Source organism: Hippocampus bargibanti, linkage group LG18 (assembly GCF_051943395.1).
Source record: "Hippocampus bargibanti isolate YZ-2025 linkage group LG18, ASM5194339v1, whole genome shotgun sequence".
Classification (NCBI taxonomy): domain Eukaryota; kingdom Metazoa; phylum Chordata; class Actinopteri; order Syngnathiformes; family Syngnathidae; genus Hippocampus; species Hippocampus bargibanti.
In genome coordinates, this window is record NC_142751.1 from 15,477,032 (window position 1) to 15,494,440 (window position 17,409).

Below are 17,409 nucleotides of genomic sequence, written 5' to 3' on the forward strand. Positions count from 1 at the left end.
ATCTTGTATTGATGCATTGAAAACTTATGAAAGTATATTACGGCCATATATTTAGCACATTTAAACAGTATTATTGTCATGCATGTGTCATGCTACCAATAGCACAAGTGTGAAGTTCAAATTAGCAACGATTACCCAAAGTTAGCGAAAGCGCTAGCTCACAGACGCTACAGAAAATGGCTGGCGGGATGCGCGGTGAAAACAAACAGCGGCAATAAAAGCGTCGCTGTGGTATTTGTTAGCGACTGACGAGATAAAAGAAAGAAAGACGAGCCCTTACGCCTTGTTGTCTTGTGATCATCGACTCTAGCGTTGTCGGAAGCCGTCACGCGTTTGACGGTAGCCTCGACGCCGGGCTAAATGAAAACACAACCGCGTCTAATTAGCTAGGCGGCAGGTGCGAGCTTGATGCTTGTCTTCTCCGGGCTGCTCGTAAATATTGACCATTGTAGATTGCGTACGGCGTAGCTAGCGCAGCAGGGGGGTGTTAGCTAACCGTACGGAGACGGTCGCTGGTACGCGGCGTGTTTTGAACTCCCTCGGCGTGGCTGTGTTTGCGCCTCCGTTATTTTCTTTGGTGTTGACGTGCTGGTTTCTACGCGTATCTAAGTGAGTTTTCCCTTTTAGGAACGTGGAACAAACAGTGGGAAATGTTTTTTTTTTTCCTTCTTCTTCTTCTCTTTTGTTTATCTGCGAGACGGGGACTGCAGTTTCTGTGATGTAGTGCCATGGGAGTGGATTTTATTTTTATTTTTTTCTCAAGAGAGGAAAGACAGCCAGAATTGAATAGAAGTACAGGACAGACGGCTGGAAAAATAAAAGTTAATGGGGAAAAGAGACGATAAACATGCAAAGTGACATTTTATCAACATTGCACGAGCTCCGTGAGTTTAATGTGCAAACTTGACTTAAAGGACAACCGACACCATTTCTTTGTTTCCTAACGGGCATCAGGAAAACGTTTTATAGCATCTAAAATAGCCAAAACACGCAGGCTGATATTTTTAGCCAAATGCAAAACCAATAAAAATGAGTTAAAGTGTCCCAAAACTGCCACAAAATGAGCTAGAAAACTGGGGAGATTCAGAAAGTCCCGCCCCCTTGTTTGTGACATCACTATTGGTCACACACTGCCTTGCTCCAGAATCAAAACAATGGCTTCAGATTGGGAGAAGATGCTTTCTTGTTACTCATCCAGTTATGAATATGATTCAAATAGTTCCGAAGAGGAAAGCATAAATGTTTGCAATCGAATAAAGAAGTCGTTCTGTATCATTATGAGGCGTCTGGACTCCAATGTAGCGTCCCAGAAAATGCACACATAGGTGCCCAAATTCCGTTGGAAATGGGCGGTAAATGGATAGATACTTTTCTGAAGTGTCCAAAAATATTTTTGGCAACCCGTGGTCTTCCCTCTTGTTGCCCCCCCCCCACCCCCACCTTCCATGCAATCATAATAATCACACTTCAGTTTTCTTCTTTTGATGTTTGTCGATCAATAGGTGCACAGCGCATTTGTCCCCCATATGCGTTAGTATTCGTCTCACGTTTGTTTGGGTGTCCGGCAAGCCGAGCACGGCTCTTAAAAGAGAAGCACTTTGTTGATGAGAAACAGATCAATATCTAAGCAGCCTCTTATCGTCCGCATTCAAACTGGCAAAGCCTTGAAAAATTCTCCCCTGCAACGATAACCACCTCCGCTAAACACAGACGGGGCCCCGTTGCGTAAACGCAGAGCGAGATCGGCGTTTACGGTGATCGTGGAATCAAAACGCAGCTTCAAGGGAGGCTAAAAGACAAAGAGTAAGCAAAAGTTTGTCATCAGCAGCAGAAGATAAAATGTGATTCGACACAAAAATGTTGGTTGACTTTTTCTCGGCTCAGACCGAGCATTGTGATAAAAATCAATGATTGACAATGTAAACACTGAATGTAAACTCTCGGAAATTGGTAATTATGCAAAACGGCAATGTTTCAGTGTGGGCGAGGAAAGGAAATGAAGCGTAGCGAAAGAAATGCTAATCAACAATTTAAAAAAAAGGAATGTGCGTGATCCGAGATTCGAAACTGAAGGGCGAGAATAGCCATAGAAATGCTGCCCCCTCCTGGAAGGGATGAAGCATTAAAGGACAACCGACACCATTTCCTAACTGACATCATAAAAACGTTTGATAGCATCTAAAATAGCCAAAAGACGCAGGCTGATATTTTTAGTCAAATGCAAAGCACCAATAAAAACGACTTCAAGTGTCCACGTTTATAACGCGCACCCAAACTTTTGAATTCTTTTTTCGGTTGTGTTATACTCGAATAAATACGCTACTTAATTGGATTTTTGATTTACAGACTTGGTTAATTAGTTATCAGATGAAATGCTTGAAAACACCCTTTTTATTTCTGACCGCCGTATAATTTAGCAGTGCAAAGTTGTTTCAGGCTTGATAATGAAAAATAGCAAAAGGGAAACTTGTTTAATCATACAGTTGCAAATTAAATGGACTCTTTTTAACAATTTAATAGATCTCCTATGCGGGCCCAAATGGAAAAAAAAACAATGAGGTTTGCATTTTGCAAAAGGAAATGGCCGTTTTCCAGAGTCGATTGATTTGACTGCATAAAATTGCGTATAAATACCAAGCCATTGATCACCTTTCTCCTTGCTACGTTTGAGCCATCCATTCCCGTTGGATAAGTTACATTTGTGCAAGGGGGGGGAGGGGAAAAAAACAAAACATCCCCAGTTTATGGAACAGGTGAGCTAGGAATTGTGTACTTATTTATGAGGCAAGTCTTCCTCCATTGAATCTGTGTTTGTTTCATCATCCGTCACTGTCACGCTGTTTGTTTGAGTCATTTTCAAGGCTAGTATTTTTTTTCAGGGGGGGGGGGTGGTAGTAGTCACATTGCAAAGCTCTCTGAGGTAGGGGTGAAGTTCAATTTGGATCGTTCGTACAATAGACTGCTTAGGCAACATAGGATTAGTTATGCTGATGTGGTGATACCAGGGCAAATTGGGCAATCGGGACAATAGAAGCTATCAGTGTCGCCGCAGGGATTAGTAGTTTTACTATTAGAGAGTAGTTTGCTGACGAAGCTTCTTGAATGGGAAGCGAAACGTCCGACACCTTGAAAGAAGTACAGATGACGGCTGAAGAAACCTTTTCATCGATGGACCATTGCTGTACGACTGAGAGCTTACACAGACGTAAAGCTCTCTAAGGTAATCGAGGGTATTAAATGGCTCGGCGTAGTTAAAAGTGTTGCCTTTGATTAGCCATTTGGGCGCTTTTACACGCCAGCCAAATTGCTCTTGCAGCACATTCTGCAGCATTTTGTTGGAGAGGCTTCATCTCGTAGCTCAAAACAACCGATGCCTCACTTGCGAGTACTCCCCCACGCCGCCGTTCACCTCCTGTCTCCACGGGCTGAACCGGCATTAAAAAGTCCATTGGCGTCCCCCAATGTGTCTTTCAACAGGAAGGCTTGCCTGTGCAGGCGCTGTTGCTTGGGAACCCTCCGGTGGGTTTACATGGTGCAGATTGAGCGGAGGGGAAACTGCAGGAGACGGCTGGAAGGCTTCACAACTATTTCCTGATAGTTTTCTTTTCTTTTCCTTTCTTTTCTTGTCCATTCACACGATGAATGTTGCCAATTTTTGAAGCAGAATTTAAAATATGTCTTCATCAAATGACCATGGTTTTTCTAGATATTTAATCTTAGCACAGGAAACCTTGCCTCGTCAGATTTTACCCTACATACATAAATACATACATAAATATATGAATAAATGTTAAAATAACAAAAATAATAATAAAATAAATAATACATAAAAATTAAAACATTACAACATTAACAGATTAACACATTAGCTGACTTTGACTTTGACTTTGACATTAACACATTAAACCCTTAAAACACTAAAACTTTAAAATATTAGAACATTAAAACATTAAAACATTAAAAGATAAAAACATTAAAAATTAAATATTAAATATTACAAATAAAAAAATATATTGAAAAAAAATAAACTAAACATTAAAACAAAAACAATTAAGAAATAAAACATTCCAAAAGATACATAAAAATAAAATAAAAAGTACCGAATAGAGTTAAAATGTCCCATTGTGCGGCCATTTTTCCCCCTCAGCTTGTAAGCAAAATTTAAATCCATAAAGTGCATGCGCCAGTGTGCTTATCTCAACTGTTTGGCAGACAGTGAACATTTCTTTCTCAAAGAGTCTCCAAGTTGTTAATTCGCTGTGCCATTTTGACTAAGTGGGATAAGAAACGAGGACCCAAAATGCTGAAGGCAAGACTTGGTAAACAAAGTGATGAGGTCACGCGCGAGCGTCAGAGTCTTCTGCCTGCATCCTGGCCTGTTGCCAGTAGCCATCAATCCTCTCCTCGCAAGACTTTTACCACCTGGATTTAGCACGGGAAATGAGGGGGTTAACCTATCTTCACAAATCATTTCCTTTTCCATTTGCAGAAGCGGTCCGCCAGCCAACATGATTAACAAGTCCAGTAGCTACTGACACGGAATCCAAGGCTAACTCGCGGCTGCAAATCAAACCGCCGTCGCCTGCGTTATTCATAACGACCCTCGCCGTGTCATCAGATCAGGCAAAATCTGCCAACGACATTTGTTTTTGACTGCTTTCCAACCTTAAAGAGGGATTTTGGTTTGATCTGTGTCATAGGAACTTTGTAACTAGGACAGTGTGTCACATCCAACGAAGCGTCTGGGCCAATCGGGGAAAAACATAATCTGTTGAGCTCGGCGCGCTTGATCCAGCGCCGACGACCTGCTCGCCTCTCTTGACATTGAGCCACGTTTTGGGCATCTTTCAAATCACGAGGCATCAACCGCTAAAGTGTCATCACTCAGCGGGTTTTCTGCCGGATGTATTTTAATACAAGAAGAGTTAGAAGAAAACACGCGGTATGATTACGGCTTCACCGAAAACCCAAATGAGTTCCGATCTTTGGTGTTCATCAATTCATGCTTATCATTTCTGGAGCTTTGTCATTCACCCTAGACATGAATTACTGACGCATATTATTTTATTGAATCGGTCTGTAATTAGGTTCTGCCCCGGGTTCCTGTTTATCATGCATAAAGCTTTCAAGGCAATGGCTCGTTCTCATTATTTGTGCCCTTGCTGAGAAATAAGTCTTTATTTTTTTTCAAACAGGGAGAATAGATAAAGAAGGTGTAAGATTTTAAGTACTTGGGGTCATCTGTCCAGAGCAGTGCAGCGTGTGGAAAAGATGTGAAGAAGCGTGTCAACATCAGTGTGTCAGGTGTGATGTGTGATAGAAGGGTTTCAGAGACCAGCCATGATGTTTGGACTGGAGACAGTGCCACTGAAGAAAAGACAGGAAGCAGAGCTGGAGGTAGCAGAGCTGAAGATGTTGAGGTTTTCTTTGGGAGTGACCAGGTTGGATAGGATCAGGAATGAGTACATTAGAGGGACAACTCATATTAGAGGCTTTGGAGAGAAAGTCAGAGAAGCCAGACTGAGATGGTTTGGACATGTCCTGAGGAGAGAGAGTGACTATATCGGGAGAAGAATGCTGAGCCTTGAACTGCCAGGCAGGAGACCGAGAGGAAGACCTAAGAGGAGGTTTATGGATGTTGTCAAAGAGGACATGAAGGTAGCTTGTGTGAGAGAAGAGGATGCACAAAACCGGGTTAGATGGAGGACATTGATTCGCTGTGGCGACCCCTGAAGGGAAAAGCCGAAAGGAAAAGAAGAAGTCCTCAGACCTGAATGGAATTTAATACAGATGCAGAAGGTTAACATATTTATTCTCTAATTGATCCACGGAGATGCCCGTTTGGCTCCATTGCTGTCAAACACAAAGGCCAAAGAGTCTTTAAATCGTGTCCAGACCAGCGTGAACTCTTCACTAGTCTGCTGGTCTTTGTACGTCTTCTTTTAATGAATCTTGTTTCACAGTCTTTTCACTTGCTGATCTGAAGCACGATGGCCGATGAGGAAACATTGACGTGGATTGGCAAAAAATAATCATAATAATAATAATTCATGGAGAATAACAATGAACTGCAAATGAATTCCAAACCAAACAAACATAACATTTGCACCGGCAGTCAATTAGATTCAGACGGATTGCGATCAGGGTGGCAAAGTCGATGCAAGAGTTGAAATGTTCAAGTACCGCCGCTCGAGATAATGATCTTTTTTCTGAATGACTATTTAACATTTTCCGATGGATTTGACAAACGCTATAATTGCCTCGAGTCTATGCATGTCAATATTAGAGTAGCGGTGAATGGCTCCTTACAAGCTTGTGTGTTTCACTTTGACTTATGATGATACTTTCATTTCAAGCTTTAGAAAAAAATACTCTTTCACCTAAAGGGGTCCGTAAAAGTGTTTGCGTGTCTGTCACGTATTATTTTTAATATCCGTTGTAGACGTCTGTGTCAGCTCTCAGTCGTACAGGAGTGGCGGTGCCGGACTCTGCTATGCTAGGCAGAGTCCGGCACGCCACGTCTGGACAGTCCGGGATACATATATAGGGCCGAAACTACCGGTAAGACTTTAGTTTGCTGAAGAAGCATCTTGGATAAGAAGCGAAAGGTCCGACACCTTCAAAGAAGTACAGATGACGGCTGAAGAAACTTTTTCACAGATATCCGTTGTAGAGTTTCAGTTTGCTGGAACAAAAGAGCAAAGAAATAACATCCCCATGCTATGCTATCTTTTGTCTGTTCTAGTCATGGACAGCAAAGCCATCCCGGAGGGCCTGCAGAGGTACGCCCCAGTGCCGATCTATCTGCCTGTCAGCTACCGGATCCTTAATGCCGAGTCAGCTTTCTTCCTCCAGGAGGCCAACCAGGATTTAATGAGGAATTGCAGCCTACGGGCCCGTACAGAGTCCTTCTTCATCCACCAGGCTCGACAGATGCCCTACGTCAACGCAAGCTACGGCCCGCTGTCCGTCCAGCAGCCGATCCCGCTGGAGATGCTGCAGACTCAACCGGGGCCTTTCGGTTTGTCCACTTTCTCCACGGTGCCAACATCCCCGTCCCTGACGCCGCTCTTCACGTTTAACTGGAAGGTTCATACGTACGTCATCAACGAGAGGATTCACCCCAGCTGGCCAAAGGTCCAAGTGTTGTTCTACATCGCGGGGAGGGACTGGGATGATTACAGCGCCATCCAAAAGCTGCCTTGCATCAGGATGTTTGCCTTCCACGAAACTCAAGAGGTGCGCGGGACTTGCAGGCTGAAAGGCGAACTGGGGATTTGCGTTGCCGAGCTGGAGCCTCTGGCGAGCTGGTTCAGCCCACCGACCGTCAGGCCGGGTCGGCACAGGATGTCCGAGCAGACCCAAGGCACTCCCGTGGAACTGTATTACACGGTTCAAAGCGGCGACACCGGCGATTGCAACGCCGAGGACTCCTCGCGGAGAGGCAGCGCTATTCGTACGGAGCAGCGCGGTCCCGGAGGATATTCCGCGGGGCACACCCCCATGCAACGCATCGGGAGTGTCCGACTCTTTCAGCCACTCTCGGAACTAAAACTGGACGGTGACTTTTTGGTCATGGTGCCGTCCAAACCCATCCGTCAGAGAGAAAGTTTATCCGCCTTTCTGGCTCTATCGACTCTTTCCACCGTGCACATCTTCACCCTCAGGTAAGCGATTCTCCTTCTTGTATAGAATACAGACAAGATTTTAGTTGGACGCCATCAATCCAAAACTCATTGAGTCAACATGTGGCTTCCCGTCGATCGGTACGTCGCGAACGCTTCGATCGATGGCTTTGACTTTCTGTCACAGTCGTGATTTGGTGTGTCGGAATTGCAACAGTCGGATCCTCCAAAGTAATTACAGCGTTTAATCATCACGTCAACCGAGCTCAGTGACATTTGCAGTTTTCAAAGCGTTATCGTCGCGTGAAATGTTATGATTGTGACTCGTTTTGTCGATGCTGATGGTGACTCAAAAAATGACTCGTGGCGATGGTCCTCAGTTATATTTGATTCGTGACACGTTTTTGTGAGTGTTGGTCTGATACGGGTTGAAGGATAAACTCTGTTGTTCCTAGGGTTGAGGTTCCGGTTCGCTTCAGCAGCGTTTTCAGAATAATTCCGTTATTGACTAGTGGCCGATTCATACTCTTGTCTGACTTTAGCTTTGATGTTGCCGAAAAAGTTGTTAAATTGTTGTTTAGCCCAAAAAATGTTTTTAGGCTACATTAGGTGTGTTTCGCTAGGTTGACCCTGAACCGTTTTACTCTGCACTATGGCTTTTGAAAAATATTGCATTGCGCTTCATCCGAATGCTCGGCAGTTGGCAAAATTTGTGGATTACAGTGTCGCATTAGAGATTAGAAGATGTGTGTATGTGCGTGATGAGCTTTTCATTTTCCGCGACACGATCTTACATGGCGGGTTTTGTTGCCATGACACTGCCACGATCCCCACCCGGGATGTGTTTATTTGGGCCGGCCGGTAATGTAGCTTTGAAAACCAAGAGACGATGGCAGGCTAACAAATAGTTCCAACGTGTTGTAATGATTTGTTTTGACTGGCCAACGCCGTCATGGTCGCTTTGTACAATTTGTGACGATTGTTTTACCGTTGTCTGTTTGAAAGCGATTCCACACCGTAGCGGCCGCCATTGATCCGCCAAGCCTGGTCTCGTATGAAATATGACTCAGAAAGACTTTAATTGCTTTGCCTTGTTTGATGCCAATGAAGGCGTACGGAATATATCCGCCGGGCTTTCTGTATTCCTGACATCTAAATGATGAAAGATGAAACCGTTAGCGTCCTCAAAGCGGTGCTGTGACACGGTGCCTTGGCAATTTGTCAACCGTGAAGCGAGCGGGAATCCCCACCCAACGCACCCCACCGCCCCCCAAAAAAACACCTCATTGCTTTTTTTCTCTCTCGCTCCTGTGATGTTAGCGTTCACTGCGCCTGAATCACACTTTCCACAATGCGTCTGCAAATTGGAATTGAAGATCTGTATTTTGGTGTGCGTAGTACCCAGCGACAGTAGGGATCTATAAAGGGCCGAAACTACCAGTAAGACTTTAGTTTGCTGACGAAGCTTCTTGGTTAAGAAGCGAAACGTCCGACACCTTCAAAGAAGTACAAATGATGGATGAAGAAACCTTTTCATGGATAGTACCCTTCGGTGGTTTTTTCGAAGCTATCCTTCATAAATATTCCCAAACTACTTTTATTAGTAGCCAAAATAGTCACCTTCGAATTGTAGACCGCAGTTGACGGAACCGGACTGCAGGTTTACCAAAGTCGACAATCGCACATCTGGATGATCCAATATTAATTAATTCTGACTTTTACACAAGAGAGTCATGCAACTGCAGCTACTGTTATAGCTTCTTTTCTATATGTTTATCATGTGGTGCACAACTGGATATGAAAACAAAATTGGACATTCATCAAAGGTGCGCCTTATACTCCAAAGCGACTTATCGTCCGGAAAATTCTGTCATTTTTATTCATAGTGCAGTGTAATAATAAAGCCGAATCCTGACTTTGAGTAAAATAATAGTCCTCCATGTCAAGCTTGTACTGTGTGGTCGAACTCTCCACGATGAGGTGGTTCAGCCGCCGTGATTTGTCAAGTATGTTTTTTTTTCTCACATACTCTACTTCACACAATGCGACTTGTGTGGGTGTGACCGTAGACGGACGACTCATCATACAAGTAGCTGCGGTGTGCCCCCCCCCCATCCCCCATCGTCTCCCCCAGCAGCAGCGAGGGCATCATTAAGCATTTAGCCAATGTTGTCTGGACCTGATCCCATCTCAGCCCAATTATTTTTTCACTCCCACTGATGCATCTCAACCTCCAGCACAGTCACGTCTAACTTGTGATTACATAAATAAATAACTACACAAATAAAGAAAAAAATAAATATATAGATACATGAATAATGAATAATAAACAATAAACAATAAAAATAATACATAATACATAATACTTAATACTTAATAAATAACAAACAATACACAATAAACAGTACATAATAAACAATACATAATACATAATAAATACATATTTTTTGCACATGTCTGGCAGTGAATGAGTTAAATGTTACAATAGATAATAAATAAATAGATTCACAAATAAATACATACATACATGCATGCATGCATGCATGCATGCACATCAGAACGTGCACGCTCTTTTCTGATAACTTGTCCAAGAAGGTGTCATGCAGCGACAGCATCATCGTCAGGTAAAATAAATTAATCCAATTAAAAAAATCACAACCCTCAGTACAGTGACTCTCCAATTTATGAGCTGCTTTGTGCCAACTGTAAAGTCAACGGTGTGTTTATCACGCTAAAGGCTCCCATGGGAATGTGGAATTCCGGACGATTCCGTGCCTCATTAGCCTCGGGGAGAAATGGCGTAACAGGTTGGGAAGGCTTCCCCAAGCCATTCCTCATCCCACATGCAAATGAAAACACCATTTCCTCCTGAACAAATTAACGGGCTTTTCGTATCGTAAATTTCCCCAGCTGGAATGTAATTTTTGACTAAACAATGCAACGTGTTTCTTCACATTGCCCCCCCGGGGGAAGTCTTTTTTGTTTTTTTGCCAATGAATGCAAATAAAGAGCTAATCTTGGAACGCTGAAGGTATTCAGGTATTTGTTGCTGTGCTAGCGTAGAACAGTTAGCGTCAGGCACGAGATTGCTTAGCTAGCTTTCGGCGGGGATGCGAAAAACAATTTTGGCGAGGCTAAATAAAATGTGATTTTTGGGCAAAGCGTCTTCCAAGTTGCCATGTAGCGGAGCTAAGCTAACCGCTAACCCCATTTTGTGGCAGTCAGTAAATAATCTGATCAGTGTCGTGACCAAAGTCTTCATTGCCGCTTTTCGCACCCTCGTCTCGGATTAACTCACTTGGTTCCTTGAAACGTAACTCAAATAGAATAGCAAGACAAATAGATAGAAAGGTAGCTAGCAAGCCAATAGATAGCTAATAGCTAGCTAGATAGCTATTGTACAGTATTACAGAAAAGACAAAGAGAATACAGAAAATTCCAGATTAGCCAGCTACCCGAATAGAAAGAAAGCAAGCTAGCTAGCTGGGTCGCTATCGAGCATTTGCAAAAAAACAGCATTTGCAATCAGCAATTAGCAGTTTGAAACCCCGCGGGGGTTTCAAACGCGCTGACTATTGTAGACTCTGCGCCGGACTCCGCTACCACCGAAGCAATCACGCCTTGCCCGCGGCAAGTAATTTGAATCTTTGTATTTTTCTACCGTAATGATTTTCCGTCGCGTTTTTTTTTTCACGGAATTTGCTGTGAAATGGATTTATGTTTTTGGTGTGCCGGGGCAAAAATCTATTGCTTTGCCGTTACCCTGCAGCCTGTCTTCTTTTTCTTATTTGCTCCATCGTCCTTTGGAAAATAAAAGCTGCCTGTCTCAGAGGTATGTTAGGTAGCGTTCACTTAGAATAGCTACAAAGTCAGAGGTCACCATTTTATTCGGACTGTCTTCCACCATCGTTTTAAAAGCACAAGTGAGACACACTGTTCAATTCCTGTTCTAAACTCCCGTGGAAGAATTTTTGAAACCTCAACTAGCTTTCTGCCATCCTGCACATTTGATCATGGTCGGATTTGTGGCAATACTCGATTTTATTTTGACGGTCTCGAACTTTTACCTGCCGTCTTAACTGAGTCTTTTCTAGATGAAAGAAGAGAATCAAAGCCTCCTTTTCACCAGTGGATCAGAGACATCATGGTGGAAAATGCACCTCTTGCTACAAGCTAAATGTCGAAAGCAAACACGAAGCTGTAGCATCCATTGACGAAAAGAGATTGTCTCACATCTTCTCTTCCACATGCTGTAAATCGCTTCAATTCCAAGCCGCGACCAATACACTTAAGCGCTGTACCTTGCGAAAATTCTCCAAAACTATAATGGTCATCTCATAAATGACCGTATATGGGAACAAGGCCCATTTTTTTTCCCCCACTCTGCTCGTTTGAGCTTGTGCATTGCGCGCCGCCGGTATTGAACGGAGTGCTGCCAGACCTGACGATTACGTTGCGGTAGAATAAACTCGACTGGCAAGTTTGCGCTCCGTTTCTCCTCCAGACAATCACAAGCTCGTCCTTTCTATTTTTATCCATTTTGTTTATCCTCCGTGTTTCTCATAAGGATTTACTTTGATTAGTTTGATCACCCCCCTAGCCCCCACCTCCAACTTGACAGCTGCTACGCCAACTCCGAAATCGTGCATATTTTAGCGCGAGACTTGAGGCGAAGAAATAAAGGGGGGGGGGGGGGCGACGGGAAGGAAATGATGAAATGTTGTGCTTGTCATCTCGACTTTTTTCAAAATAAATATCTTTGCATTGACACTAATCCCGAAAACAAACGCAGACACCCGTCCCATCTCGCCCCAACCGCACACCCCTGAGGAAGTGACACTTTTTAAAAAAATGTGTCCACTTCAGTGCCAGGGTTTTTGTCATTTTCACTCATATTGCAAGACCCACAGAATATTGAGTTTTAGGACGACATAAACATTCAATGCAGCATAAGTAACCTTAGACTCTCTTCTTTATCAGAAAGAAATAGTTAATTCCTAAGTTAAATGGGACTGGAGTTATGTGAGCTTGAAATGGGGGCATCTGTTCAAAATACAATGCAATACAGACACTCCCCGACAACAATACATACGAACATTTTTGTAGTAACATACATGTCGTGTTCTCTGCAGTTGTACATGTACATATCAAATGCTGCTCCCTCTCGTGGAAGGGAAAAACATTGCCAGAGGTCTGACCAGCGCTTTATTGGCAGAAAAGACATATTTCAATCCTGCAATTGCTGGTCCAGCCAAATTTCCACCACACGATCGCTGGAGTCTCGACGGGGTGCTTGTAGAGCAAAATACCTTCCAGCCACTCCGCCAACAGATGTCGTCGCGGGTACTTAGCTTGTTTGTGCCATGGCGGCGCATATGCTTAACTTTCACTTGGTGCCCTTCTGCGTCCGCGACGACACCCGCGTTTGCTTCATTGCCGGAATTAATGACGCCAACGCTCGCCAACGTCTTTTACCTCAATCATTTCTGGTCTGCAGGGGTTATCCGCTGCCATTCCGCACGCCGGGGCTGAAACCAAAACATTAGCGTGAATGACCTGTTCAAGGTTAAAGCACAGATAGTCCGTAGTACCCTCACTTTTACGCCAACCAGAAATGTGCCATTTGTTTGGGTATTAGAACGAAAGCTCGTCGCGACGCAATTATAGCTAATAAACTCTCCGAAAAGGTCAAATGCAGTCTCGTTCTCCCCATTTGTAAAGCGAAGCACTTATCCTAATGACTCAAACAACGCTAGGGTGCGCTCGTTTTGAAATTCACTGTCAGTCCAGTCCACCCTCTGCAGTGCAGTCAAATGGCGTGTAGGGACCACAGGGGTCCTGCAGGCACGCATGGACACCACACCGCCTCAGGGAGCGATCGATGAAGGGATCTCGATCAACATCCAGCGGCGGTTGAGGTTTCGACGGTCCTGCTGTGTGATTGTGGTAGAAGTGAGCGCCAAATTTTGTCTGGTCCACGTTAGCATCACGGGCGCTAGGATCGATGCTAATCTGCACCTTGCGTCCAACCGCATCTTTACAAATTGACTCTAATCTGGCGCACTCGCATCCTGCGATTAAACTGTTTGGCCCTCTTGTACAACCGTCCAAATATGGGATTGCAAAGGGATTATATGGTCAGCCCGACAGTACCGATGTCGAATTTTCTGTCTTGGATCTACGATTCTCAAATGAGGGGACTTGACCTAAAAATATAAATTAAAACAACAACAAGGAGGGGTCACGTGATTGGTTTCGAGGGTCCTGGCATACAATATTTTGAAATTGCGAATGAAAGATTTTGCACTGTGACTTTCAAAACTCTCAAGGACACTTTACAGTGAGCAGCGGCAGCCATTCGCGCCAGCGTTCACTCTACCCGGAAGTAACCTTTGTGTAAATGTGAGAATTTTGAATATTTCTTTGTGTAATAAAAAATAAATGAGAAAAACAGCTGATAAAAAGAGAAAAACAGATTTTCATTGTTTTTTTAATCTTCAAGGGGGCGACAGGACAGTAGCATCGCTAGCATCGAGATTTAAGAACAACAACAACAAAATATGTTTTATCCAGATACATTTTTTCAAGCATCGCATAGTTGATTTCAAATTTCTGTCTAAATCCAGATGACTTTATTTGCCTCCAATTGCCACAAAAAAAGATGTTTGCTCTTCCGTGACCTCATTCCTTCACATAATCTACAGAAATTAAAAATGATTTTCCTAGCAGCCATCATAAAACTGAAACTATATTAAAAAAATAAATAATCAAAGTTTGTCGCAAATACACTGAACTAAAAAGCCATCGTGATGACACACTTGAAAAAAATATATACTATATATAAAAGTGGTAATCTGAAATCCTCCAAATCCCATAACATCAAATAGGATCATCACATTCTAAATGTAGGCCACTAGACTGATCATCTACTTACATGTATTAAAAATACACATATATAAATATATTATATATTTTTTTTTCTTCCATTTTCACATGCCTTATGATCACAGCCAAGATTAGGGTGTTTCACTGTCACACCCATTTGTGTCATCATCCCATTGGACTGAGAAAACACACACACACACACACACACACACACACACACACACACACACACACACACACACACACGCACACGCACACGCACACACACGCATTCCAGTTTCAATGTTTTTGTGAGGTCCGGATAACTCCAGATAAGGAGTGAGGACCACCGTTGCTGATAAGTTTAGAACACCGACACCATGAAAGAAGTACAGATGATGGCTGAAGAAAAGTTTTCATCGATGGACCACTCCTGATCAATCAAAGCAAAATTCTTATCTCACAATTGTTGTTTTGTTTTGTGCAGAAGCACTAATTGAAAAATAACAACAACACGATGATAAGGAGCCTCCCCAACTCTGCGTCAATGTTTATATTTTGCGCGTGCCGCCCTGAGTCACTTCATTTCTAATTGTTTGTATTCCATTTTGTTTCCCATAGCGTACGCTACATTAATATTAACGCGCCCGGCGCATATTTCAATCGGGAATTCCGAGAACCACGCCTGCGAGCAAGGTGATTTGCCAACTTATTATTTATAATAATAATAATCATACATTTCATTTCTAAGTGCCTTTCAGAACTCTTAAGGTCGCTTTACAGTCACTGGATACGTTTTTCTATGAGTGAGCAGTGGCAGCATTCACTCAACCCGGAAGTAACTCAAATAGATAGAAAGCTAGCCAGGTAACAGATAGCTATAAATAGATAGTTAGCTAGATAATTAGCCAGCCAGCCAGACCACTAATAGATAGCTATAGCTGTGTGTCATGACGGAAGGAACTGTCGCTTCCGACAATCTCAACCCGTCGATGCAGGAAGTCACGGAATTTAACACCCCGTGCTTAGCTCGCCGTGTCGCCGCAGAGGAATGTTTTTGCAGACAGTAACATGGATATCCATTTTTCATGAACCTCCCCCCCTTGTCTTTCCACCAATCGCTCTCTATGGCATCATAGTCGCGCAATGACACGTCCTGTCGAACGCAGCTAGCTAACTCTGCTTATGACCTGTAACCCCGGCGTCGCAATACCAACACGCCATTCCTTGTAGATAGTGAACAAAAACTTGTCAAGGTCTTTGGATTGTTCTCAAGAAGGTCAAACTCGGTATTGGACTGTCATGGTAAAGAAGGATTGACTGGACGATGGACAATGCCATCTTTACGTGGGTCACAGATATAACAGAGAATTTGGTATTTGTTATTATTTTTTTTCAAAATAAAACCTAGTTCAGACTCAGAAATCAATAAAACAGAAGTATTGTAAGTTATTTCGTCTTTTTGGGCAGCCTAATGACCCACGGACCGGTACTGAGGGTTTGGGTACCGCTGCTATCTAAAATTGATGAACCAATTGTTGGTTAATCCATCTCGCCGGGGCAAAACGGAAGTTCCGCTTGACAGAAACGTAAACGTGATTTGCAGACTCGTGGCTTGTATGAGCTCAGTCTCATTTTTGCTTCCAGTTTCCGTCACTGCGTTATAGGCATTGAGTCAGAATTGGGCTTTCCCCTGTCCAGTGTAAAATGGTGTAATGACACAGACGCTATTTGCTGGTTCAATTGTCCATCTTTTTGTTCTTACAGATCGTTATTTTTGGCAGTAGATCCGTATCCTTTTTGATTACTCTCTTCCAAAAGCCATCTTCTTCAATAAACCCAACACTTCAGACCATTGATGCGTCTGACTCATCAGCTAACGGCTTAGTTAAAACAAAACTTCAGCTCTTTTAAAAGATCGGAACCCCCCATGGAGTCCTTCGCCAATTGACGATTTTGTCGTTGATAAGGTGGTAGCAAGCTTTGAAGAGGGCCGGCGGCCGGCAATCAGTGCACTCCCTCCCTCTTCCCACACCGACGACGACAAGCTTGATCACGTCCGTCATGAACCGTGAGCGACACACGAGTTATTATTGCCTCTGTCGCTTGGATACCATCAAAGAAACGCTGCTTGATCGCAGACGTACGACATGAAGATTGCCGTTAAATCGTTTGTACCCATTAATGTCGGGTTTCTTGTGTTACTTCTGTGGCTTTTGCCGTTCCCGTGGAACGGCAGACTCGAATGATTTCAAAGTGATACGCAACGGTCTTCTACTACTGATGCTTGGGCCTATAGTCATCAAGTATTCCATGCCAAATACAGTTGGGGATACGGCTCAAACCCCCTTTGACCCCCCACAAAGACTGTAAATCTGTGTAGAATTGTCGCCCTATCAACTATATCGTAAGGTTTTCTTTCAAACTCACAAGATGTATCATAGTAAATTTTTGGGCTCTGAGTCTCTGGTATCAAACGTCACACTCTGCTTTTGGCTTCTATCCGATGACCTATTAACGGCGCTTAGCCGCCCAATAGACGTGTCAACTTAAACTTCACCAGAAGCTGGAAAAAAAACCCTAGATGGTGTGTGTGAAAGAAGCTTCCAAGACCGTGTCACAGAATACTTGACAGACTCTGAATATGATTTGGTTTTGAACCGAGTGAACTGGTCGTCTCTCCAGGGTGAAGCTGAAAGACGGCGTGGCATTTCTAGGTGCCAGAGCCAGTAACCCGGTTTTGTGGACGGTGAATCAAGATGTCAGAAGCGAAGGTCACGGAATTGTCACCCTGCACTGCCGAAGAAAGGAGAACGGCTTCAGTCAAAGGTACGTCTCGCTTGACCTCCTCCCGGGCCTTTAGAATCGATACAAACCGGAGATATTCCAATGTCAAAACTTCCATTTTTGAGCAGCTGCA

General features: G+C 43.5%; 1 protein-coding gene across 2 annotated transcripts in view; it reads left to right on the forward strand.

The window, feature by feature from the left end:
* LOC148884936 (transmembrane protein 132C) overlaps positions 1 to 17,409 on the forward strand; it is a 38,777-nt gene that overhangs the window by 7,998 nt on the left and 13,370 nt on the right. Inside the window, exons 3-5 of one of the 2 annotated variants that reach the window (XM_089020484.1) lie at positions 6,746 to 6,782; positions 6,856 to 7,667; positions 17,175 to 17,318. In XM_089020484.1, the coding sequence (XP_088876610.1) occupies positions 6,874 to 7,667; positions 17,175 to 17,318 (938 nt within the window). In that variant the 5' untranslated portion in view covers positions 6,746 to 6,782; positions 6,856 to 6,873. Of the gene's footprint in view, positions 1 to 6,745; positions 7,668 to 17,174; positions 17,319 to 17,409 lie in introns of both variants that reach the window. The other variant, XM_089020483.1, reaches the window with a different exon arrangement.